This window comes from Strix aluco, chromosome 6, assembly GCF_031877795.1.
Source record: "Strix aluco isolate bStrAlu1 chromosome 6, bStrAlu1.hap1, whole genome shotgun sequence".
Classification (NCBI taxonomy): domain Eukaryota; kingdom Metazoa; phylum Chordata; class Aves; order Strigiformes; family Strigidae; genus Strix; species Strix aluco.
The window spans coordinates 2,206,164-2,231,420 of record NC_133936.1 but is presented as its reverse complement, the minus strand read 5'-3'; the positions used below and the strand labels follow the sequence as shown (position 1 = coordinate 2,231,420).

Below are 25,257 nucleotides of genomic sequence, written 5' to 3'. Positions count from 1 at the left end.
TTCACCACAATGACAAAGTGTGAAGGGCTTGTAACACAGCCGGTTGGGTTTTCAGCTGGTGTGAACAGATGCCGGAGCCGAGAGGAGCAGAGCTGTAACGTTTGCTGGGAGAGAGCTTTTCCAGGTGATGGTGGGAGCCGGTAACAGAATCATCTAGGTTGGAAAAGCCCTTGAAGATCATCCAGTCCAACCATTAACCTCACACTGACCGTTCCCAACTCCACCAGATCCCTCAGCGCTGGGTCAACCCGACTCTTCAACCCCTCCAGGGATGGGGACTCCCCCCCTGCCCTGGGCAGCCCATTCCAACGCCCAACAACCCCTTCTGCAAAGAAATACTTCTTAAGAGCCAGTCTGACCCTGCCCTGGTGCAGCTTGAGGCCATTCCCTCTTGTCCTGGCACTTATTCCTTGGCTTAAGAGACTCATCCCCCCTCTCTGCACCCTCCTGTCAGGGAGTTGTAGAGGGCGATGAGGTCTCCCCTCAGCCTCCTCTTCTCCAGACTAAACCCCCCCAGTTCCCTCAGCCGCTCCCCATCAGACCTGTGCTCCAGACCCTGCACCAGCTCCGTTGCCCTTCTCTGGACACGTTCGAGTCATTCAATGGCCTTTTTGGAGTGAGGGGCCCAAAACTGGACACAGTAACGTTACTGCTGGGAGCACAGACCAAGCTCACTGACAGCCCATCCTTGCGAAGGGAAGGCGATGTGGTGGTACCACAGCTGGGCTGGTAGGTGCTGGCCTGCGCTGAGCTCCACACTGAGGGTTCCGTGCCAGCCCAGCTGCCTCCCCATGCTTCCCGGGAAGCCGTGTGTCCCTGGTCAGAGCCTAGGCTTTACAGTATCTTCCCCAGTGGGATGGAAAGCGTGGTGATTAACTCAGGGAGAGAGGGCAAGGAGGAGACAGCTTCCAAAGCACAAGCTAGACAGTGATAAAATACATCTATATTCTTCTAATATCAGAATGATCTGAGTTTTGTGAACACCTGTGGATTTTCTCCATCTCTCTGGCAGCAAGGGAGAGATTTCAGGGGGATTCAATGATTCGGTCACCTAAGTGTCTTTTTAAGCAATGTGGGTAACCTGCTTGGCTTCCAGCTCCTGCTCCCCAAGGGCAGAGTGAGTCCCATTTCCTACCTGCCCACCCCATGCTGGTGCCCTGGGAACTCCAGGATGTCCCTCCAGCCATCGTCAAAGAGATGCTGATATTTAGGAGTTGAATCCTGCCCTTGACAGCTGATATCCGTGGTGTGCTCCAGGTGGGGGGTGTAGGTGTGCAGCATAGCAGAGTAATGCTTGGTCACGTCTCCTGTTGCTCTGCAGTTTATAAACAGTCATCAAAGGGATTTTTGATGAAATACAAGTTTCCTCTGTTTATAGTCTTCATGCACTGGGAAAATCACAAGGGTGTCTTGGAAGGGTGAGCAGGTGAAATATCTCTAAGATGAGGAGATTAAATTAGAAACATATTTGTGGATAAACAAAGGCCATTGTAGTACATGTGTTATCATCAGGTGAGAAATCCTGTGGGAATCGATAATAAAGACGACCCTGGGAGCATGACTGGAGCCAGAGAGAAATGACTTTTCTCCTTGTGTCCTGGCATGTCTTATCGATGAGCAATCAGATGATAACTTTGGTCCTGCAGTAAGGAGTGAAGTTAAGAACAGAAAAACAAAAAAAAAGAAATAATTCATTGCAGTGGTTGTCTGGTGGATTTAATCTGTGTACAGCACCTGCACAGAGTTAAGCCCTGATTGAAAACACAAAGCAGTTTTAGCTATACATAGCATGTATCAAGAATTAAGCCTGTATTTCTGTGGATGGGTATCGGTGTATGTGTGGTACAGATGGGAAGTTTCCAGAAATTTGGTATTCATCTTCTTACAAAGATTAAAAATAGCATCCAGAATTGCCTCATCATTTTCCAACATACGCCTTTTAAGCAAGTTAACTTCAGCGCACAAGTCTCTGCGTTAACACCACTTTATTCGGTTGGTGTCTGAGCCTGGCGTTAGGTAACGTGTATCGTAGGCGACTCGCTGACTTACTGAGAAAGTTTATTAGAAGTGAATTAGAAGCCGTGCAAGGAAAGCTGAGGTCTATGAAGTGTCAGTGGCTCTGGTGCGCGCTGGAAACTTCAGCATGTTGATTGTAAGCAGGAGCCCAGAAAATGTGGTTAGGGCTTTATTTGGAAAAAGTAACCTAGTAGAAACTTTTGTGGGAGAGTTCAAACATTTATTGGTCTAGCATCTACCTTCAGGACTGGTTTTGGGATGGCCGCAGTAAAAGCGCTTAAAGAATAACCAAAGTGTGTTTCCTGAAGTGGAGCTTTTCTGAGGAGGGTTTTGTCCCCTGCCTGGGAGCTCAGCAGGGTTTCTGTAAGGCTCGGACCTTCTCAGCACCACACGGCCAGCTCAGTGTGTCAGGCTTGTGGGTCTTTGAGCCCAGATTTTGGGAAGGAGAACAGTGGGGTGAGGGGGGTCGGCTGTGTCCACACTGGTTCTGAACACTGCTTGTATGGAGGAGAACATCCTGAGGTGTTGGGGTCAAAACCCACATGGGATGAGTGAGGAGCTGATGCTTATAAAATACATTTACTTAACCAGAGAGCTGGTGGCTTTGTAGCATCTTGGGTCACTACACAACCTCTGCTTACCTGCTGCGGGAGCTATTAGCGTGGTGATAAATACTTGTAGAAAAAATGATGGCGACTGACGTAATGCACGTGTCTGAATTCCCAATGCACCTGCGGGGGGTTTGGTACAAAATAACATGTCCTGTGACAGGGTCGCAATAGCGTGTTCTGGTTCTGCGAGAGGCAGGGGAATGTTTTTGCAGCAGACGTGGGCTGTTGGGATTGCATTTAGGACAGCGTTGTGTATGCCCTGGTGCAAGGAGCCGCCCAGCAAGCCGGCGTGTCGGCAAACTCAAGGCTGTTTCCCTGCGTGCAGCAATTCTTCATTTATATTTCATGCCAAGTTGTCTGGCGGGGCATGTGCTACATAAACGCTGATGTATTGTTCCGTTTGACGTCTGCGGTGCTGTAAAATGTCTGCCTCGAGCAGGGAGGATGAGGAGGAGGGAGCAGGAGCTTGCCGGCGAGGGCTGCCCAGGCGAGACACGTGGTCGCGCTTGGAATTAGGATGCAGCAAGGGCAGCCGGTGCCCATGAAGGAGGTTTTCTAGGGAGGGGACAAAGGGAGCGAAGACAAGAGGTGTTTGCTCAGTGGCCACGTGTGATTGTTCGGTCAAATCCCGATGCCTCATACTTGGCAAATACTTGGAGCCTAACACTTGAACACTGAAAGGCAATGAAAAAAAAAAATACTTCAAGAAGGTTACATGAAATGTGACTGGTGAAACAGCAAATATGAGGGCTGGTAGTTTGAAGATGCATAATTTTTAGGCACTTAAAATTACTCTCGTGATGTGCATGCCTGTGTGTCATACATTTTCACTGACTCTTATTGCCAGCCCAGGCAGACATAATGTAAGGGAGCCTTGGGGGTCAGTTATAATAGAGTAAAAGACCAAGCAGTCTTGCTGTATGAAGTATTCCTCATTACGGCTAGAAAGTCACACGTCTGTGGTTTACTTTGGCTTCCCGTAGGCCTCTGCTGTTGAGTTGCGGTGGTGTCTGCAGTAGTTAGACCTGTAAATATTTCCAATATAAACCAAAGTTTATAACTCGCTTTTAAAAATTCACTTGGGATTGAAGCTTGGCATATGAGAGTCTTTTCTGTTGTTTACATTTTTACGTGTAACAAACTTTGGGATGAATTCCTTTCACTGTGCATCAGGTACTTGAGTGCAGCAAAGAGGGACGTAAATAATTTGCAGTTTTTAAGAAGTGCTTATCGCTTATCTACTCCCGTCTGGGCAGCGTGAAGCAGAGGCCTGGACTTGCTGGCGGTACGGGAGGACTGTCAGGTGGAGAGCAGAGCTCAGCTGTGTACAGGGAAAATTAAAAACAGGCACTAAAGGCTACTTTTGCTTAAGTGAACTGTGAGCACCTGATCAGTGAGTTCACGTCTGCTTCAGAAGCAGAGGAGCTTTGTCTGAGACGTGGTTTTGCAAGGCAGGCTCGTGCTGACATCCGTCGGAGACATAAAACCTGGACTGGGATGGGGGCCAGGCTTTTTATCCCTGAGTTCATTTATTTTTCTTGGTTTATTCAGCCCTTAGTATTATTCAAATGAAGATTTTGTTTCTATACCAACATAAATCAGGGGAGCTGCCAACCTACACTGTTTCCTCTGTGCCCTAGGACTAAAACACGGTGGCCGTGTGGGTTTTATTTGCTTTTAGTTTTCACTTGAGTGTGCACCCCTCGTCTGAGCCTGCGAGGGACGATGAAGTGGAGGAGAAGGAGGCGGCCGGGTCCAATGCCCCGAAGAGCAACCACCCGCCCACCCTCATCTGAAATAGCCTGTTCTCACGTTTTAAGTGGAATTTCCTCTATTTCAGTTTGTCCCCATCATATGCACCTCTGTATTTTATTCTGATTTTGGGGGGCTTTTATGCGTATGTTTGTGTGTTGATGTGTTTGGATTTTGCCGTGTGGTGTTTTTTTTTGTGGGCCCTTTAAAATAGAATAGTTCAAATATCAGTATGTATTTGCGTAAGAAACTCACTCTGAGTAAATGCTGTGTATTTATAGCCATATGTGTATAGGAAAAAAGGTGCATTCATATATATGAAACTGTTCAAGCTTTCACTGAATTCAGGCACTTTTAGTCGCGCCACCATACAAATCTACCTGTGCAATCACAATCTTCAGTGGGATATAAAGTCTTAAAATGGTTGAGAAAGGGACCACTTTCTTTTTTCGTTTAATGTACACTAGTATGACGAGCTCTCCTGTGTTTTAGAAACGTTCTTATGGATTCCTGACAGAAATAGCTGTTTTCCTTCCTATGTAGGCATTCAGTAGAGCAATAACACAAGGGCATGAGAAGAAAAAGAAAAGTGCATGTGGTAACACAAACCCCGGGTTTTCTTATTTTTGTCATCTAATTCCAAAGTGCTTCTTTCACCATGTTTTTGCAGGGGAGAAGCTTCAGTGATGTTGGAGTATATTTTTGCCAAACGCCTTTAGCGCAGGCCGAGCCCTAAACTGAAGGGTTTCTGAGCACCTTGAATGCGTGGGGACAGCGATACCCGCCCTGGGTGCGTGGGCTTTGCCGTTTCACCCATCTCTGCTGGAAAAGCAGGAGATTACTGCTTCCCTCGGCTGGGCTTAGGGCGCAGCCGAGCGTGGGCACGATTGCTCCTTCTCTTGTTTCTGGATAAGGGAGTTCTCCCTCTGTCACCATCAAAGCGGCATATTGCTGCCCTTTGAACCCAGTGGGCTCACCCTACATCACCTGCGCAGTTATGGGGGGAGAAGACTGTTTTTTTGATCAAAGAAGTGCACGTAGGATAATTTGTGATCATCAGCCACTTTAAAAATTGCGGTTAGATGAACTTGAACTGCTGTTTTTTATGAGATCTTGCAGCTTTTCCCCAGTGAGGTCAACTTTGCAGGGCTGTCTGCAACCGGGTCATGGCTTTGGGTGGTGGTTAGGAGTCCTGCATGCAGGACAGGAGGTCGGAGGCATGGTGTTCCACCCACCCTCTGCAAATTGCTTCTCTCATCTTTGGGGATGTAATACAAAAAAATGGTGCTCCAAAATGTCCAGAATGTGTACAGGTAGCCTCCTTCTCACCTCGTTACCCCGCTGGCTGGGTCGTCCTGGCTGACTCCTGCCCCGAGGCATCCCCTCACCACCCAAGCTTTTCCTGCAGGCTGCTGGGCCTAACTCTCCTCCTCTCAAAATCAAGGGGCTGCTACACAGCACCGTTTTATTTTGCAGATGAGATTTTGGAAAGAATGTGGCCTTTGAACTGACTGTTCTTTGCAGCTGCTTTTATGCTGAGGTTCTGCGATCATCTTGCGTGCACAGATGGCAGATGGTTTTTGGCAGCTGCTGATAGGTGCTGCTGCCCTTAATTTTAATTTTTCTTTCCTGCAGAGTGATTGATGAACAGCAGTTCGGTTACACAGGTAGCTGTGCAACATTTGCTCTTATTCCCATAGGGTTTGTAGTGAACAGTGTCACAAGGGTATGGGCTCCTCTGATTTACAGTAAAGCTTTTTTCAGTGAGGTGCGGATAAAAGTTTAAGGAAACAACCAAAACCCATCAGTATATTTGGGATAACTGTTGAGATGCTCAGGCTTCACCCCTCTTTACTGCTGCTATTGCAGGGTCAGAAAAAGTGTAAAAATGGCCGCAAACCCTTGTCTGTATGTCTGTTGCTGCTCCCCTGTCCTGCGGCAGCCTGTGCCGGGGTCAGCTGCCCGGCGGTGCAGGCACCTCTGGCCCTGAGCAGCCGGGATCATGCAGCCTGACCACATCTGGGCAAGTCCAAGCACAGCCTTTGGCGTATGTATTTTGGTTCTTTGGGAGACACTTTCTCAGACATTTCACTAAAACAGCTTTTGTGGTTTGCCTTATCGGGAGCGAGTGTCTTTGAATGATTTAATAAAGCTGCGGGGCTTGCTTGGAGCAATCTTCCAGGCTGGGTGAGTCAGTGGTGAGTTGGGCTTTGAAGCTTTTGTAGCATGAAACTGTTTTTCAGTGGTGAATTAATGAGGTTTCAGCTTTTCCACAATGTGAAGCGCATTAGGCCGAGTCTGAATTTTTGAAAGGAACAAACAGCTCTGTGGTAGCCGCCGTCGTCCTTGGCCTCCAAAACCTTTGAGAGGTTTCCCAGATGAAGTTGCAGCAGTCTCGGACAGCCCCACGCAGGGGCAAAGGGGTTTTGACCTGGCACATGAGCTGTGGCTGTGTCAGCGTGGGGACGAGCCCACAGCAGCGGGGAGGAAACACCGAGATTCCCACTCGCACCAGCAGCTTCATGCGCAGCAGCGTTAAACGTCTCCGTGTCGGTGCTGTCATCGGTACAACGCCCGTGCTAGTATTTGTAACGTGGGGATTAACCTCTGCGAAGAGCTTTGAAATGAAATGTTAATTTATTCTAAATATGCAAATGTCAGTGCTGATAAAACAAAGCAGGGAAGCAAAGTGAAAAGCAGCACGTGGAAGCTCAGAGGAGGGGTGATGAGCATGGCCAGGCGTGGAGGGGCTTAGGAAAGTCATGGAGAACTGTGGTGATGGTAAAACAGAACAAACCTCTTGTCACCTGAGTGCCAGCCATGCCCGTGGATGTCGTCCACCACCGCTGCATGGGGCAGGGACCCCTCGGCTCTCTCGCTGGGAGCGTCTCCGGGCCGTGCTCCGTCGGGATTCAGGGCTGACTTGCTGCCAGCAGAACTGCTGCTAGCGAGGCCATTTGTCTGTAAACACCCAGGAGGTGCCTGACCTCCCAAGAAGTATTTATCCTTCCCTGCCGCTGGATTTCTGGATGGTTTAGTCCTTCCTTGTCTGCTGGGGAACCGCAGGTACTCCCAGCGGTTTTCTGGATCCCTTCGATGTGTAAAGTAGACGTTGCCAGACAACCTCGTCAGGCCCACTGAGATGTACGTGGGGAATCACAGCTCCAGACTTAAAGAGTTTGACTTGTTTTTCCTAATGACGTTTCTGGGGATGAGCTCTGTGCGGGTGTCCCTGCCACAGCCCTGGGCCGTGATGACCCCCCTGCCGTGGGCTGTGTCCCCTGAGTGGGGATGCTGCAGCCCTCGGCAAGTCACCCCGTGCTGGAGTCTGCTCCTGCTCTTCGCACTGCAGAGCCGGGGTGTGTTTAGGAGGAGAAAGGACTCATGCAGCAAGAGCACTGGTATTTTTAGATCAAAGACCAATTTAATAAAAAAAAAAAACAAAAAAGAAAGAGGAGGATTAGAACAATAAGTACATTTAATTTTAGACTAGCTTGGATTCCTCATAAAGTCAACGAACTTTGAGATTGTTTCACTTGCCTCTAGCTTTCCTAAATAAACACACCATAGCGGGACTGAGAAGTTAAGTAGCACAGAAAATGGCAAAAAGTTAAATTTTAATATTGTAGAAGAATATTAAGGGCTCTTTTACAGGCCAGATCCTGGAATTAAATTTTAATACTGCACAAAAGTATCAAGGGTTGTTTTAGTAGGCAGCTACTGAAGTTAGCAATAGCCTTTTTTCTTTCTTTCCCTTGGAGTTAGGGACAGAGTGAGGGATGGGACGAGGGGGGCTCCTCCTGGGCAGTGCTGCGAGCTGACCTTCTGCAGCGATGGCAAATGAGGTGAGTTTGGGGCCGAGGTTGAGTTCTTACAGAGTTTTACCCCAGGCTAAACAGACCTGATTGCCACCAACCTCCTGCATCGCGGCCTTGGGTGATCTGGTTGGTGTGTGTTTCACCTGGGGAGTGTTTTGAGATGAAGGATGCTGTACCAAGGCTTTTAGATGTTGTAGACCTTTAGTAGACCTCAGGTCAGGAGTAACTTAAGTGCGTAGGATGAGTAAGGAGGTCTCACTCATGATGGCTTCATGGCCCCGACTCAACATAACCAGCCGCTGTCTCCTCTGGAGTGGGTTATCCCAGCAGATGACAGAGCTGAGGAGGGGCAAGTCATCCTTCATTACTTGAGCCTTAAGGGTTGAGTACAAAACCCTGGCTTGCGGCTGCTGCCTGCACGTCCTCTGTTCAGTAAAGATGTCTCTTTGTAACATTATAAACTGGTTTCACACCGACTAAATTTAGAAAACGCGAAGGAACGTTCACAAACTCAGAAATTGTACATACCTGACAGTGAAGGATGACAATGTCAGTGGCTTTATGAAGATCCATGAACAGATCTGAACTGCATGTTATGTTGCTTTCTATTCTCTTTTTTATTATTTTTGGAACTTGGTTACTTTTGGATCCTCATTTCTGGGAAGACGTAGGCACCTCACCGTGCCAAGAAGTAAACCTGGATCCACTCAGGAGCTGGTGTTTCGTTCTCAGGGTTGCTCTAGCCAGGGAAGGGGGCTGCTCTTTCTCAGTTTTACGAAGGTGGGAGGTATGGATTTGAGTTATGAACCAATTTTGAATTTACTTTGAAAGAACTCACTAGATATTAATAAAATCTTAAAATAGTTCAGACTGTGCCTTAAAACAGCCTTGACTGTAATACCGAAAAAATTAAGATTGCAGCTCATCATGGTGGAGGCAGTGGTGATAAAACCAGGAGAGCTGGAGTCTAAAGGCAATAGACATGGCTGTTAGGAAACTCTGCAAGGAATTGAGAAGTTCAGTTGAAGAGCTGGAGAATAAACTCAGATTAGGAAATCCGAGGTGAGGATGGGGGGTCCCTGAAGTCTGCAATTGCTGGAGTAACGAGCAGAGCTTTGATGTCGGTATGTAAATCTGAATCTAATTTACAAGGGCCAAGAATATTGTTTTAAATGTATTAAATCCCTGATCTTTATCATCAATGCTGTTGTGAAGCCAAAAACTACCCAGGTTTGTTTTTCTGTCTCTCTGGTAGTAGTGCAAGTCAGGAATAATCTCAGTCAGAGGAAGGGCGGGAGGAGAAAGCGAGCTGGGAATTAGGTCTCAGGAATATACTCTGCCATGTCTCCTGGAGGAGTGGTGTTAACCCGCGCCCTTCCCTGCCATGCTGGGTAGAGATGCTGTGGTCTCACATAAGGTTTTCTTGGGATCCCTGTATTTCATTTAAAGTTAACAGTGTCATTATGGAAGGGGGAAGTTTAACTCTTTGCTGAAACAGCTTTTCAATGTTGCCTTCTTCCAACTCTGAAGTTCACAGCCTTGCCTTGCCAGGCTGAGCTTTGCCTGGAGTGATGCAGGACTGGCTTTTTCCATCACCATCCAGCGACTGGGAGTAGGCTGGTGGAAACATCTCCTATTTTAGGGGTACACATGCTCTGATGGGCTTACTAACTCATTCAGCGCTGTTCATGGGAAAAAAAGGATCGAGAGGACGCTGTCATGTTTGTTGCTAGTGCATTAATGTCATGATTCATAAATAAAAGGGATTTAGACTAAAAGATGATAAGATTAATAAGAAAGAGCAACAGCCTAATGCTATTAATTAGCAATGCTTTTGAGTCAGTCAAGTTGCTGCTACGCTTGTTTTCCAAAACATTGAGCCATTTAATTCTCATTAAGACGAGGAATAAGTTAGAAAAAATACAGCTCAGTCATTCCACCAGCAGCATCTAGCGTGCGGTGCTGATGCTGGCGTGACCTGGGCTGCAGTTCGACCCTGTAGTTATGTGCTGGGCCTTTCCTTAGTGAAACCACAAATGCTGCTGAAGGCTTTGGTATTTCTGTAACGTGAATACACTCAGCCAGGTGGGCGCTTTATCCCTCTGCAGTGCGTGGGCTACTATTTTAGCATTTTCTCTGGATAACACTGATAATAACATGGTGCTGCGGGAGTGCATTGCCCCCGAGGCCTGGGGCCACCACGCATGTCCATCAGTGGCTCCGTGGGCCGAGCCAGTGCCCCCCTTTTCCATGAAGGGGGACGGTGTGAGATCCCCAAGGGTTCAAGGCCAAGGGCAAAGCCAAGTGCTGCAGCAGTGGTGCCCAGCTCTTGCAAACTGGTCTGCAAAAGGAGACTTTAGTCCCAAAAAGTGGAAGGGGAAGCTATGCTGTTTCTGTAGTCAATTCTGTCAACTCAGTTTGAAACTGCTTTTCCACGGAGACTTCTGGAGGACAGAGGGAGGAAGGTTACAAAAGACAGCACAAAATTTGGTCAGTTTTGAAGAGGGCAGTGAAGTGCAACCCACAGCTTTTACCTTGAGTTACGGAGTAGTTCAGCTCTCAGCGATGAAGCTGTATTTAGTGTTGCTCTCTTTTTTGGGGACGTGAAGTGCAAAGCTGAGATGCCTGCACTAGCGCCCTGCCTTCCTCTGGCTGCTCATGGCCAGAGGATAACTCTGCTGCCTGGGAAAGAGAGAGTGTTTTCCTGCCCCATGCTGGACCGCTGCTCGCGCTGTCACACCAAGACGGGTGAAATCATCTCCTTGGGATGAAGCTAAATCTCGCCGTGTCCTGGTACGCAGCGCCGTTACCGAGTCATCTGGCCCCGTGCTTCGGAGACGCTGTCGGGGCTGCCAGTTTGGATGGAGCTGGGCTTTATTTCTTAGGTTAAAAATACATATATTTCCTTGATGCGCTGTTGGTTTTATTTTTAACTCTTAAGCAATTTAATATTTTGTAGGTCTGCTAGTATTTCCCCCAGTTTTCCATCTGCTACTGTGATTAAGTTCTAGCTTTATAATGCCAACCCGGAGCAAACGGAATGGAAACCTTACCTATATTATTTGGCACATAGCAGTAGACATGAATAACTTTGGAATTTGTGGGGAAAAAGAGAAGTTATGTGTTTTTGGAGCCAAAATATGATTGGAAACGGGCCCTTGCAGACAGCACGATGCCGAGTAGGATCTAGCTGCGGTTACTTTTGAGTGCAGTGCTCCAGGTTTGCGTTTGTAGGTGTTTCTGAGGAGTCGGAAACATCACTGGGAGGCTGTAAAGCAGTGGTGCGCACCGATTTCCTATTGCCTCGCCGACATCGAGGCAGAATGATGTGCCAGAGGTTTGCTTTTTTTTTTTCTCTTCAGTCCTAGAAGTGGTGTGATGTAATGGAAATTTGCAGTATGGTGCGGGAGATGGGACTCATTTCCTAAGGCTGTGAATCCGTGGGAGGAAGGAGTGGAGTGGCCATTGTGCCACTGTGCAGTTTGTCAGATTTATGGCACTGACTTAAAAATATTTTTAATCTAGATCCCGTTCAGTATGAGCCATGCAGGCGTGTGCATGGGGCCAGCCAGAGATGGGGACGAGGAGCAGTGGGGTACAAGACAGCGGGGCTGCTTCAACTGCTGTTGCCACTAAAAGAAATGGTCTTTTCTGGCCCAAAAGGGGATCTGGATGGAAGATGGGTATCCAGTGTAAAGATGCAGTTCTTCCTGGGCTGGTGGAGGTCTGCTCTGCTGGCAAAGGGCCCCCAGCTGCGTAAGTGCTGGTGGTGACGTGGGGGGCAGTAAGGGACAACCTGGCTGGGAACAGAGAGGAGAGCGTGAGGCCATCCCTTCTGGCAACAGCAGGGATTTAGATTGTATCAGGAGCAGAATAGTTATGCCATCAGAGGCCCTCAGAGCATGAACTCTAATTAGGGTAAAGATCGAAAGAGAAATCACAGGTCGTAGACCTGTAGTTAACTAAAAAATGCTGGTATGTGTGAAGCCCGTAGTCATAAGAGCTGGAAGTGGCCAGGAGACGTTTGTGAGTCATTTCACTGATCCACAGAGAACAAGAAATCCAGACTCCTAATTCATCTGGTTAGTTATGACTAGAGTCAAAACTATTGCAACCCGTAAGGTCAAGCCACGCCAATTCAGTAGCCTTCTTTGCCATAGTTACTGATGCAACAGCTAAAGGTTGTGCAATTAGATATAGCACACACAGATTTCAGAAAGCCAGTTGGTGTAGTGCCATGTATAAGCATAAAGAAAATATATTGCTTCCCATTTAAGTAAAAATACCATGGTTTAGAGACTAGTTTTCCAGCAGAGAATGGTTGTTAACACTAAGACCAGCTGAAGAGCAGCATTAGTCCAAGTTTTAGAGAAGGTGTGATCTACACCTACGTTGTTTTGTACAAAGAAACAAGGGTTATTTGGTGCAGCCGCTGACTGGCTTGACGGAGGCGTACACTGAGCGGGGTTGAGCGTGCTGGGGCACCGGCCTGGAGGTTGCAGAAGAGGCTGAAGGACAGGGAGCTCTGGGGGATCAGGAGATCTGGGGGATCAGGAGATCCAATTCAGCAGATGTCTCATAGATGGGGAGGAGGGAACAAACCCCACGACAAGCGGAGAGCCTCAGGTTATGAGTGAGAACCTCCTGCGACAGTTTCCAGTAAATGAGTGCAATCTGATCCAGTTGCTACGAAAGACATTCAAACTGCTTTATGTATAAAACGTAAAAGTTAATATCAAACTGACTCTACCAGTGTGAAAAGCCCTGGGCCAAGTGCATTCCCTCCGCATCCGAGTGCATTCCCTCCCGATCTGAGTGCATTCCCTCCTTACCACCTGAGTGGTGAGGCCAGAGAGGCAGCAGGCAGCAGAAATAGTAGTTTCCTTCCAGAAGAGATGAAGGAAGGGGTTAGAGGGGCTGCTGGGGTGACCTGCTGTGGTTTGCCTCAGCCCAGGGTCCTCTCCATAGCATGGTAATGGACTTGTACGCAAGCAGGTTTCAAAAAAGTTTAAATCTCTTACTGAGAAGTGAGTAGGTGCAAATCATCTGCTGCTTACATGCAGGGATTTGAACCTGGTTGCACACAATGTATTCATAAATAACTCTACCTGTCGGACCAAGGTATCTGAAGTGAGTTGCAGTAATTGTTGAAATACATGAAATGATTGTGTGCAGCAAAATGGCGTGGAGTGAAGGAGTTCACATTTCAGAATGAGATCAGATTTAATTCATTTTGAAGTGAGATCACTGGAACCTGCTGCCTGGGTCTTGTTTTCCCTGTTTCAGGCTTTCATCCATGCTGAAGTCTTGCCATGACTGAATTCTGCAAAGGTTTCCAGGCAGGTTTCTTGTCCGAGCGCCAGCCTGGTTGGCTAAGCTGATTAGCTGTAAGAAGATCAGAGTTTGACAAGGGGTGTAGGTAAACAGTGAAGCTTTTCCTGCAGCTGAGATTTAGCGTAGCTATGAAATATGTTTGCATCCTCAGAGGTAAGGAATGGTGCTTGAAGAAGCCCGAGGAAAAATACCAAGAATTGCATTAAAATGGTGAGTAAAACTGATAAGGTACATGATGAGACTGAGAGGAGAATCAAGCACAGATATGATCACAGCCTATAAATACTGTCAACATGACAGCACAGATGAGCTAAAGGAAGAGTATTTGTTATCTGATGGAACACAAGCTTTAGGAAGAGCAGTCATCACAGCAGCAGGGCGGTGAGGGGATCCCCAGGAGCGGGTGACGCTCCCCACCCGGGACGGAGGGAGACAAGGTGTTGTGGGCCAATAGTAAATAGGCCTGCAACAGGCAGATGGTGGGATCGCCTGGAGACCCGCACTGGCCTCGCCTCCCTCGGTGGGGCCTGTGTGGATCAGGAGGTGTGAGACCCAGAGGGTCCTCACTGTTCCTGGTAAGGAGAGGTGTTAGCTGTCACACCGAAGATGTGGAAAGACAGTGTTTAGGGCGTGAGCCACTGTTCCTGCCTGTGCTCCTCCCATGCTTTCAGGGAGGCAGAGCGTGGTGGTGCCAGGGAAGGTGGTGGCTTCATCATGCCAGCGCTCCTGGGGGTGCCCTTGGGTGAGGGGGACCCCTGCGCCGAGCCTCATGCGTGGCGGGCCCAGGGAAGGCAGATGGCTGCAGCAGCCCCCACTCCTCCACCCTTCCTCCTCGCAGCTATCTCTGCCCGTGGGCAGGGATGCCCCATCTGCTCCTGCATCACACCTGAGCCCTCCTGGTTTCCAGCCTGGGCTGCACTAGTAAACTCAGGGAGAGGGAAATCTGAAACTGCTGTCTGTGAGGGAGCTGAGTCAGGAGCAGCCCTGGCCCTGTGGCTGCCTCCCCCCAGGGCTGAGCTGGGCTTAGCTGGGCTGGGAGCAGGCTGAGAGTCAGCCTGGCCTGCAAGTTAGCAAGGCAACCAAGGCACAAAAGCCCTGGGGAGGTGGAGGGAAAGGTACTCCCGCATCCTACCCAAGCGCTGCAATACGAGTGGGGAAAGCCTTGTCTTTGAGGAGAGGATGTAGGGCTCAGCCACCCAGGAATTGTTGGACAGCTTTGCCATGGATGCCAGCCACTGCCAGTTAACCTCTTGGATCTCCTTCAACACCTGTCCCCCCCAGAGGTCGTCATGGTGCCCGTCGGTGCAGTAAGTGCTGGACTCTCCATCCCCGTGGCTCAGGGATTGCCCTTGGTGCCTGTGGTCCCTGTCTGGGGACTCACTTAAATTTTGATTTTGTAGTGTGCCGTTTAGGGCGAGCAGATGGGTGTCAGCGGGCTGGGCTGATGGTAACAGATGCTCTTGTTCGGGTTGGGCAGCTTGGGCTGTCCGCATCCCTCCTCTGCATTACCTGGGTTTGTGCAAGGAAATGGAGGAGGTCTGGGCCCTGGGCTGTGTGAGTCTGGCTGTAGCAGACAGTGTTTCTGAGGATCCCCAGGACAACCTGCTTTTCATAAATCTGTAAAACTACCTATTGCACAGGTTGTGAAGATGTGTGCTTCTAGAGCGGGGTCTTTCAGTACCTAAACGCTGATTTATTGATTACTGCTTCACTGCAGGTTTATTTAACAACCTTCGGTTCTGGCCTCTTTTTGTGCCTCCCGCAGCCTTTTTTAAAATTAAAGGTGGAAGGGCTGTGCCTGCTGGTGCTGGAGGTGTGCGCAGCACCGGCCTGACCCGCCTGCGCTGTGCCAGGCTTCGCTCCCCTCCCAGCAGCAGGCTGGCACGGCCTGCCGGAGGCTTGTGGTCCTGAAGGGTTGTTTGGGGATAACTTGGCTGGGCTGGGAATTTGAGCTGGGGTTGGAGAGGTGCTGGAGATGGAGAGGTGCTGGAGACCAAGAGGTGCTTAGCATGTTTTTCATTCAGCCACTTCGCCTTGCTGCGTGCGCACCGCTGGGTTGATAGGGAGACTTTCCGGACTTGGTGTTTGTGAAGCTCTTGAGGCGTTCCCAGGTTCTCGCAGCAGTTACGCTGCGCATTTAGAGACATTTAGGAAAACTGCCTTGGTAGCAAGTGGCCAGCCTGCGTCGCCCTACCCCAGGCAACTGCCCATGGAAAGATAGCTCAGCTGACATCAAAGGAGCCACCAAACGATAGGCATCGTCTAATTGCTGCCTCTCCCCTGCCTTCTGACTCCGTACTGCAGGTTGGCGGGATCGTTATCTTTGCCTGTGCGAGTAGCACAATGTCACGATGGGCAGCAGCAGTCCTGCCTCTCACATCAGTGTTATCCAGACGAGGTTGCATGCGGTGATTTTTAGAAGCCCAGATAGCATCCCACTGTTGAAATGAAATGGCATTTCAGGATCTTGGGAGAGAACTGACCTTCTTCAGTCCCCAGGCTGCAGATGGAGGATGTGTTTCCCTTAGGGGTGTGCTCCGGCGGGGGCAGGCGGAGGGAGGAGGGATGTGGTGAACCGCAGGGCCCCGTCTGGGGTGGAAGGTGGTTCTTGTGCTGTGGCGGCATGGGCATGGTCCTGAGCTCCAGTTGCTTACCTCCTGCATCCCAGGCACCAAGCCCTGCCCTTTGGTGCCGTGTGATTCACTGGCACTTTTGGGGGCAAAGATGACATTTAGAGGAAATGTTTCTGAATAACCCTGTCAACAGGAATTCATATAAAACAATTAAAGCGACCGCAGCCACGTTGCCTTGGTTTGCTCGTGTCTGACTCCGCCGGAGCCTGAGCCCTCTGTGGTTCCTCACGTTTGCTTTCTCTTTCTCTGCAGAATGCGATGAACTTGCCGCCCGACAAAGCCCGGCTGCTGCGGCAGTACGACAATGAGAAGAAGTGGGAGCTCATCTGTGACCAGGTAAGGGAGCCTGGGGGGCTTTTGCCAGACATCCCCCTGAGAGCACCAACTGGCTTTCATCAGCACTGTCCCTGGGCTTAGAAAGAGACCTTGCAGATGACAAGTATTTGAATAGTTCAAACACTCATTTCTTTGGCCTTATGCTCCATTAGTGGTAACAACTCACTGAAGCCTTGCAATAATAATCCCCTTTTTTGCCACAGAGCGATATTTCTTTCCCCTCTTACCGTCACCTCCGGGCCCGTTTCCTCTGGGAGGTCAACGCTGCTGATTTTGTCTGGCATGGCCTCAAAGAGACTGACCTTCAGTCACCTCTCAGCAAGCACTTTGAGTTTGGTCTGCCTTGACCTCTGTAACACGAACGAACGGTCTCGATCCAGGGGTATTTGTCTTTCTGCGCCACGAGCTGTGGGCGCAGTCAGTGGGAGCTGTTGCCTTCGGGGAGAGGCGCATGTGGATGCAGCCTGGCCTCCTCTTCGCCTCCAGAGGCTGAGCAGCAGCCTCGGATTAAGCAGCACCATATGCTGGGGCATCTTTGGTGTGCGAACTCTGCTGTGACGTGCAGACTTGGCAGTAATGTGGAACAATTAACAGGTTGGCTCTGCCATGGTAAATGAACAGAAATGGCATTATTTAGAGAAAGTGAAGGCTTCAGAAGGTAGGATGTGCATTTGTGAGCCAACAGCAAAATTGGGTTCTGCCAGAAACTTCAAAAGTAATTGCTAATGAAAAAAATTGATCCAGAACTGAGAAAGTAGAATATTTCCTTGAAATGTGAACCCAGCAGTACCAGGATGAGAGTTCGGCAGAAGGTACAGTCATGCTGTCAGGTCAGGAACATTTTAATAAATAGGTTTGTGGGACATTTCCTGCTTAGCTATTACAGTGGTGAAGCCTCTGATAAAATCCAGCTACCTTTGAGTAAAGCTGAATAAAGAATTACTTTTTTCCACGAGTTTTCTGTGCAGAGAATGTAAAGCGTTGAGCTATTTAAAGTTTCAGTTTAGCGAGACACTGAACAAATTGCTTAATCTACTGTGAGTGATTTGTTTCATGGATGTTTGCCTAGAGCGTGCACGTATGAGTGTGAGCTTTGCTCTGGAGCCTGCGTGTTGTCTTTGCACGGAGTTGGCAGAGGGGCAGGCAGGAGCAGTTAGATCATCGCCTTGATGTGCAAACTCCCACCTCGGAGCTGATCCACCCTTTGCAACGTGCAGCTGCTGCTGATTCACTCCTCAACTTTACAGCAAGAGAAGGAGGGGTGGGCAGATGGAAACGCGGCGAAGGAAATTTGCAATCTGGAGCAATCATGGATCTTAACAGCTCCTTGCACGACACGTGCGTCCCCTCCTCTCTGGGTTGGGATGAGCCTGCTTCCTATTGCTGGGAGAGTTTAGCAGGACTGTTGTCACCAGCACTGTGGGGTCCCAGCGGGGACGGGAGGTGACGGACGGTGTGCTGCCCTTCCATGGTGCGGCCGGCCGAGGGGGGATGCTTGGGGTAGTAAGGGCTGTGTATTGGGTGATCTGTGGCAGCTCCCCGGCTGTGCTGGCGGGTGCGTTACAGCTGCTCTAAATTAGAGCAGCCTGAAGCAGGTGTCTGTAAAAGCACCATCATACACCATATGGGGTGTGAAATATTTATATCTGTCCACATCATTATGGTGCGTGGCTAAAAGTACTTCCAGGAATAGATTTCGTACAGAATCTATGTTTTTAGTGTGGATGCAAATTTCAACTGCTGTTTTCTATTGGTACCACCATTTTCACCTGGTTTTGCTTAGTGAAGGACTGAGGATGTAAATGAATGTAACAGCTCGAGGAGATGAACTCTTACCCTGTTATGCTGGTTTTCAACTTCTGTCTGAAAGGAAGAAGTGTCCAGAGATTGCTCTTAAATTATGTTTTCTAAATAGTCTGTAAAGCAGACATTGGCTCTTTGACTGTGAAATATTTTGAGAATATTAGGGGAGCGTATTTGGCCCCCAATAGGAACTCTCATTTTTGCAGAAGTGAGATTAACAAAAGGGCTGTCACTCTCATGATGATGATGGTAATAATAATAGCAATGACAACAATAAAAGCAACAACAACAATAAACAACAACAATAAAACCACCACCACCAATAATAATAATCTGTAGGATTGTGCACGTTGTAGTGAATCACAGTAAGGGTTGCTGGGCTGGTTGTGGAGGACTCATCATGTGTGGTATTTTCTGTTTCTTTGTCTATAAACCTCACAAGTCACTGAAGCGTTGCTGCTGATGTCCTGAAAGCTTGCTCCCACCTCTCAGGCTTAGCGTACAAGGAGGAGGAGAAGAGCAAAGCGTAAAACTGTTGCCCATCCTGGAGAGGGCTGAGCGGTGGTCATCTGGGCGTGAGTGTTGGGAAGGTTCCCGGCAGGGAGGAGGATATGGTTTCCCGGCATGACGAGCCACCCTTTTGGTGTACCTTAGGCCTGGTGCCATGGGGTGTCACAGAGGGGACACGGATGCTGACGGAAGAGGTTGGGGACATCTTGCAAAGTTCTTCATTGCCCTCTAATGGCAAATTGTGGCAGGGGCAACACCATGTCCTCACCTTTGGAGCCGCTGGAGGTGTGTGTGTGGAATAATGAATTAAGATGGAAGTTGCGTGGTTTGCGTCGAAGGGTTTATTTCGACTTGTGACTGAGAAGTGGGCAGTATGGGCCCTCTTGGCTGCACAGCCCCGGGTGAGAAGGTTGTGCCGCGCCAGTCCCCGAGCCCTCCGGCTCTTGGGTGAAACCCCAGCTCTGCCGAAGAGCAAGGTGGTGTTCCCCCAGGAAGGAGGGCTACCTGGCCTCGCTGCTTGGTGGGGAGCCCCTGCGCAGAAATCTGGTGGTGTGAGGTTAAGTTGCCTAAAATAAGCAGCGTTCAAGATAGCCTGGAGAAGGGTAAGATCTGAAACCACAGAGGGACCCTCGGACTTGTGTTCATTTACACTTAGGTTCAACAAGCATGGACAAGTGGTTAGATCCTTCTCTAAACAAGGCAAAAATATTAATCACTAAGCTCTCTGTTATATCGTAAGAGGTCAGTGCCACACACCCGCATGCCCTTTAAGCCAGGCTTGCTTCTGTTCCTCTTCCTCCTCTGCCACTGTTTATCAAGCTCTGCAAAGGGAAAATGGCATCCAGCCTTCCCATCTGTAAACCAGGTTTGGGGGGAGCAGGTTCTTGATGTTATTTTTGTAATTTTATTTTGGGTATTTTGTAAGATTGTGCTGGTTGAGAGTGTAATCACACAGAGCCACGGTGGTCTATGGCTGGCGCTTTGAAGTCCTGAGATTGGGGGAGTGCTGACAAAATCTGTGTGTCCTTTGGATTCGGGCTCGGAGGTACTTTAAAGGCAGGCTGGACCACGTCCGGGGTGCAGACAGCGGAGTGGTGCAGGCAGCCCTCCTGCCTGCTGCCCATGGTGTTGGTGGACGGCCGATGAAGATGAAGAGGACAGGCGGTGACCACTGGACAGGACTGAGTGAGGATCAGGGTTTTGTGGGGCTGCTGTGGCATTTGTTGTTTGACACAAATATCTCAGGTGAGCCCTAAGCCTCTCCTCAGAAATGTGGTGAAGGGACCGTGATTGTGAATTACAGAATCATGGAGGTTGGAAAAGCCCTTGAAGATCCTCCAGTCCATCCATGAACCTCACACTGACCGTTCTCAACTCCACCAGATCCCTCAGCGCTGGCTCAACCCGACTCTTCAACCCCTCCAGGGATGGGGACTCCCCCCCTGCCCTGGGCAGCCCATTCCAACGCCCAACAACCCCTTCTGCAAAGAAATACTTCCTAAGAGCCAATCTGACCCTGCCCTGGCGCAGCTTGAGGCCATTCCCTCCTGTCCTGGCACTTGTTCCTTGGTTCAAGAGACTCATCCCCCCTCTCTGCACCCTCCTGTCAGGGAGTTGTAGAGGGCCATGAGGTCTCCCCTCAGCTTCCTCTTCTCCAGACTAAACCCCCCCAGTGAAGCAGCTGTGCGTTACCATATGGTGCCATTAACCCTTTTACATCAGAGATCTGGATTTTTTTGATGACATTCAACCAAGTGTTTTCCATATCCCTGCACTTGCTTCAGTAGCCATTTACAGCTCTGTTTTGAGAGCCTTTGCCTAAAAATAATGTTTTGTATACCATTGAATCTGCCCTGTTGTGGGTAAAGTACAGGATAGACTATCCAGTGTTTTATCAAATGGTAGAGATGCTCACGGTTTCGTTTATCTGACTTGCTGGCCCTGTGAGAGGTGGCTCACTGGACATCGGGGAGCGAGGGAGCAGTGGGAGGTATGTGTCCGGGTCACGAGGGGTCCAAGGCTCAGCGGTGCGGGGCCAGACAGGGATCGGCATCTCGGCCTCAGAGGGAGCCTCTGCGGCTCTCACGCCTCTTGGCTGGGTCCCTTGCAGAAGCAGCGGTGACCTGGTTTTGCAGAAAATGAATAGTGGTGGAAATGGATCCCTCTGCCCCGTAATTAGTGCAGAGATGCACGGCTGCTATCATTTTAGTCCATAATAAGACATATAAAGTGACATACTGTCCTGGTGGCTGGGTTGCTGGGGGCAGGGCTGAGCTGCCCTCCAGGTCTGTGCGGGATGGGGTATGGGGGGTGGAAACGTGCACCGCATTTACAGCGTCTTTGTGCCTCGGGAGTGAGAAGACACAGGTCTCCAGCCCTGCTTGTCCACCTCCTTTCACCAGCGTTCACCATCCCTGGGCTTTATTTATTCCTAGACATGCCTGGATACCGGGTCCGATGTGCCGGGAGCTTACCTAATGTGTATGAATCCTAAGAATGAAACAAGCTAGGGAGGGTAATAATAATAACATATGTCACTAATGCAGAAAATGTCCTGAATGGTTTTGGAAGCCAAAGATCTCTGGAAAAGTCACAATTTCCTGGTTACGGAATTAATACGTTTTCCAGATTTGGATGAACAAGAGATGTGTCGCGTTCTTTGCAGGATCACATGGAAGAGGAAATGCAGAAATCCGGCAGTCCCTCTTTGCTGCTGAAGTAAAGGCCCCCAGCCCCCCCTTTTTTTGTATCCGCCAGAAAAGAAAGTGCTAATTCTGGAGATTGCTGGTAAAAGAAGCACAGGAGCAGTGGTGTGCTCCCCTGTCCAAGCTTTTTCCCTGAATTCTTATAATTTATTACCCTAAAGGGAGGTTTTGAGGACCAGGTCATCTCACTGCTCTCCAGTCCGGTGCTGCTGGCTCTTTGCATGTGCTTCTCTGCACTCATCTGTCGTTCTGGCTTAGGGCACTGCTCCTCAGCAATTTTTCAAGTAAGAAAGGGCCTTTTATCCTTGGGAAATTAAGTTAGTTTGCTTTCTAGGTGCTGACAAAGACAGAGTCGAGTTATTGCTGGTCTGTGCCTTTCTCCTTTCAGGGCTGTAGATAGTGTTGGTGCTTATATGAGTCACGTAGTGGAGATAAAATAGGTTTCATTGGGATTTATTAGCTTTGTTGTGTCTGAATGGCCCAGTCCAGGGGCGACCGGGAGGGGAAGCCACCATGTCCCAGTCGTGATGTCACCCACTGGCTTACGCTTGTTTGCTCAGTGAAGTTTGGAGACTCAAAGAGGGATTTTAAACTTTATATGTGTGTGGTAAAAATCCCCAACCTCCTCGTTCACATAGCATTAAACCCCTTGCCGTGTAAATTTTCTTATTTTGAAAGCAGATTTGGCCAGTGAGCGATTGCAAATTGCCAGAAGTGGAGAGGAGGAGCAGACAGGAAAAAGCAGCAGTTTTTAACTCATTATTTACGGTATCTAAGGCAAGTGGATTAGGTGTGGGGAGCAGTGCGTCAGCGTTAGCCGGGAAGTGTGTTTGTCTCTACAGGGCAGTAAATAGTCAAGAAGGACCAGAGGACCTTGAGAGGACCCTGGCTGGCCAACCTGCACAGTGCTTACAGCATTTATGGCAAGTGGAATACCAGACTGCTGGTCCGACGAGCACCAGCCCTTCCCGCCCTGTATGAGCTCTGGCAGAGCATCAGTTTTTTGGGAGGAGGATGGCTGCAGGCAGACGTTTGGGGTGTCATGGAGGCATCAGGGAGCCTCGGGCTGCCGTCACTGCGCAGCACGGAGCCCTGGTTCTTGCAGCTTGCGACGTATCAGCCTCTAAAACAGTCGAAGCTGGATAAACCGAGACAGTAACCATAGCCAGGAAAGGGCAGTTTTAAAGGCTAATCCCTCACGGCTTTCCAAAGCAGAAGAAACACTTTAAGGGGACTATAAAAATGTTTCCAGGACTAGTAGATGTTCACTACAAGTGGTTCATGGTCACCAGTTAGAGAAGAGCATTGGTGGTATCTGCTGCTCATGGATAATGTCTTTAAAGTCCTTCAGCCCAATTAATTCCACTATACAGTAATGAGCAGCATCTTTTTTGATGAAGTTGCTGTAGAGATTATTACATAAATACATAATTACAAACAAAAGCATGTAGTATCTGCATCACAGACCTACTAAATGTGCTTGTTGAGTCTCGAAGAATTTCATTTTGAAGACTTCAGATATTAAAACTGGCAGTTAGGAAGAGCTCCTGTCACTTTAGCAGATGATGGCTGATCAGTTAGAGAAATAAATCTGTAAGAGTAAAATAGCTTCTCTGGAGGATTAGACTAAACACAGCAGAGCTACATCAGCATGAGAGAACCCCCCAAAAGGGGAGGAATAAATAGGAGAGCTAATGTGGAGACATGCTGGTCTGGGACTAGATAAGAGAGCTAATGTGGAGCCTTGTTAGTCTGGGACTCTGCTGTCAGGAGGAGCGGGCTGGTCGCTGGTGCTCTCACATCACCCACCGCTCTTCAGGAGTGGACCTTCGGCTTGGAGCTCCACCGCTTCGCTTCATCACTTGCAGGCAAAGAATAATATTCAGATGTGGTTACTAAGTGACACAGTGAAAACACTTCTACCTTCATAGGTTTTTGCAGAGAAGGAGCTGGTTATTCAAATGCTGTAAAGTCTGGGGAGCTAATCTAAAACTGTTGAGGGGGAAGATGAGAAACGATGATGGTCTCCAAGGTCCAGATATCTCTTAACTCTCCAATAGTCTACAATGGGCCAGATTCTCATTTACAGAAAAGTGCTTTTTTTGTCTGTCTGCCAGTCTGAAAAAGTTTTAAAATGGGTTAATGGATGGAAATGGCTTCTAAATAACTTATATTTATGCCCACTGTAAAGCCACAGACCACAGTATCCTGAGGGGGCTGTAAGTCTGAGAAACTGTCCTAACAGTGGACTGTAAAAAGGGCAAAAATGAGCAGTTACGATACTTAGGCAGTTGGACTAGATGATTGTTGTAGCTCCCTTCCAACTGAAATAGTCTGGTCTAGTCTAATCTGTTCTGTTCTTTTAGTTGATTTATTTTACTTGCTTTTTATTTTTTTTTATTCCTTTGAAGTCCCCGTCAACACCTGTGGGTGTTCCTGCTCCCATTTTCTGGAGAGCTGGGTGCTAGGGCTGACCATTGCATGCCCCTCGGGCTGTGGCAGATGACTGCTGCTTGTGCCAGTGGATGTGTGTGATAGAGCCTTGGCACACCGTTTCCAAACCTGTGTAGAACTCCGTCCATCTGTCTGGTGTGTCTGTCTTTCCCAACACACCAGTAGCAGTTCCAGTTAGCAGCAAATTTAACTAGAAGGGTGTGAAAGGGACTGTCTGACCCAGGAGATGGGCTCCAAGCATCCGTGTCCACAGAGCCGAGAGGTAAGTGTGGTGCTGGGAGAGGATGGACCGGACAGACACCCTTGGTGTCACTTTGGGCAGAGAGGAGCTGGCAACCAAGAACTTTATATTTCCTGAACTGTTTTTTAGGATAAAAAGGAAATGCCAAATTCCAGGACTGTGTTTGGCCCGTACATGTGAGGCGACATGGAAAAAAAAAAACCAGTTGTAAAAGAGGAAAGAAATGTCTGCTGTCTGTCTTACCGAGCTCTCGCCTGGGGTTAGTGCACCACAGGGCAGATTTTTTAGTTAATTTTTTCCTGCTGACCATGATGAATTACTTTTTTTTTACAGCAAGCAGCAAGATAATAACAGGAACAACTTCTGGTGTTCAGACAGTACATTCTGGTAACTGGGCAGCAGTGTCCTATTCATTATGAAATAACTTTCAGATAATGTAGTCAAAATTGCATCCTGACCTAATAAAGGGAGGTTTCAGATATCAGTTATAAAATGCAAAATTTCAGGAGGAAATTGTTATGAGATCTTTCCTCAAGGGAAAGGACAGAATAGTTTAAAATTCTTCCAAGATACAAATAGTATCAGAACTTCTGGTAATGCTCTTAACAGGTTTGGACATAGCATACTGCTTGTAGAACAACTCGTGTTTCACAGCAGCTTTTGTAGGATAAATTTCAAGCTGGCCATGCAACTGGTAAAGCAAAAATCAAGCAACTCTCAGAATACAAACTTCGCAGACTTTTTATTTGTCATCAAAATCTTTAATTCAGTTCTGAACGTGCTGATGTTGGAGTGCGGATTGGGTGTCCCCTGTAAGGTTAGGCAGTGGGAAACCTTTGGTGAGGAATGAGTCTCGGAGGCAGGTGGAAATTTCTTGGGATATTTCTTGAGTGGGAATATGACTTGTTTATTGCTGACATGTGCTACTCTTGCATTCATTTTTCTGGAATTCAAACAATGAAATGATGAGACTTCTCCCATGGCTAGACTGTGCAGTGTGTTTTTAGGCTCATTCCAGGTGATAGAAAAGGTGTCTTGGCTTTT

General features: G+C 48.5%; 1 protein-coding gene across 13 annotated transcripts in view; it reads left to right on the top strand.

The window, feature by feature from the left end:
• FMNL2 (formin like 2) overlaps window positions 1-25,257 on the top strand; it is a 148,563-nt gene that overhangs the window by 61,915 nt on the left and 61,391 nt on the right. For all 13 annotated transcript variants that reach the window (XM_074828456.1, XM_074828455.1, XM_074828458.1 and 10 more), the window contains exon 2: window positions 16,417-16,500. In XM_074828456.1, coding sequence (XP_074684557.1) covers window positions 16,417-16,500 — 84 coding nt within the window. The remainder of the gene's footprint in view (window positions 1-16,416; window positions 16,501-25,257) is intronic.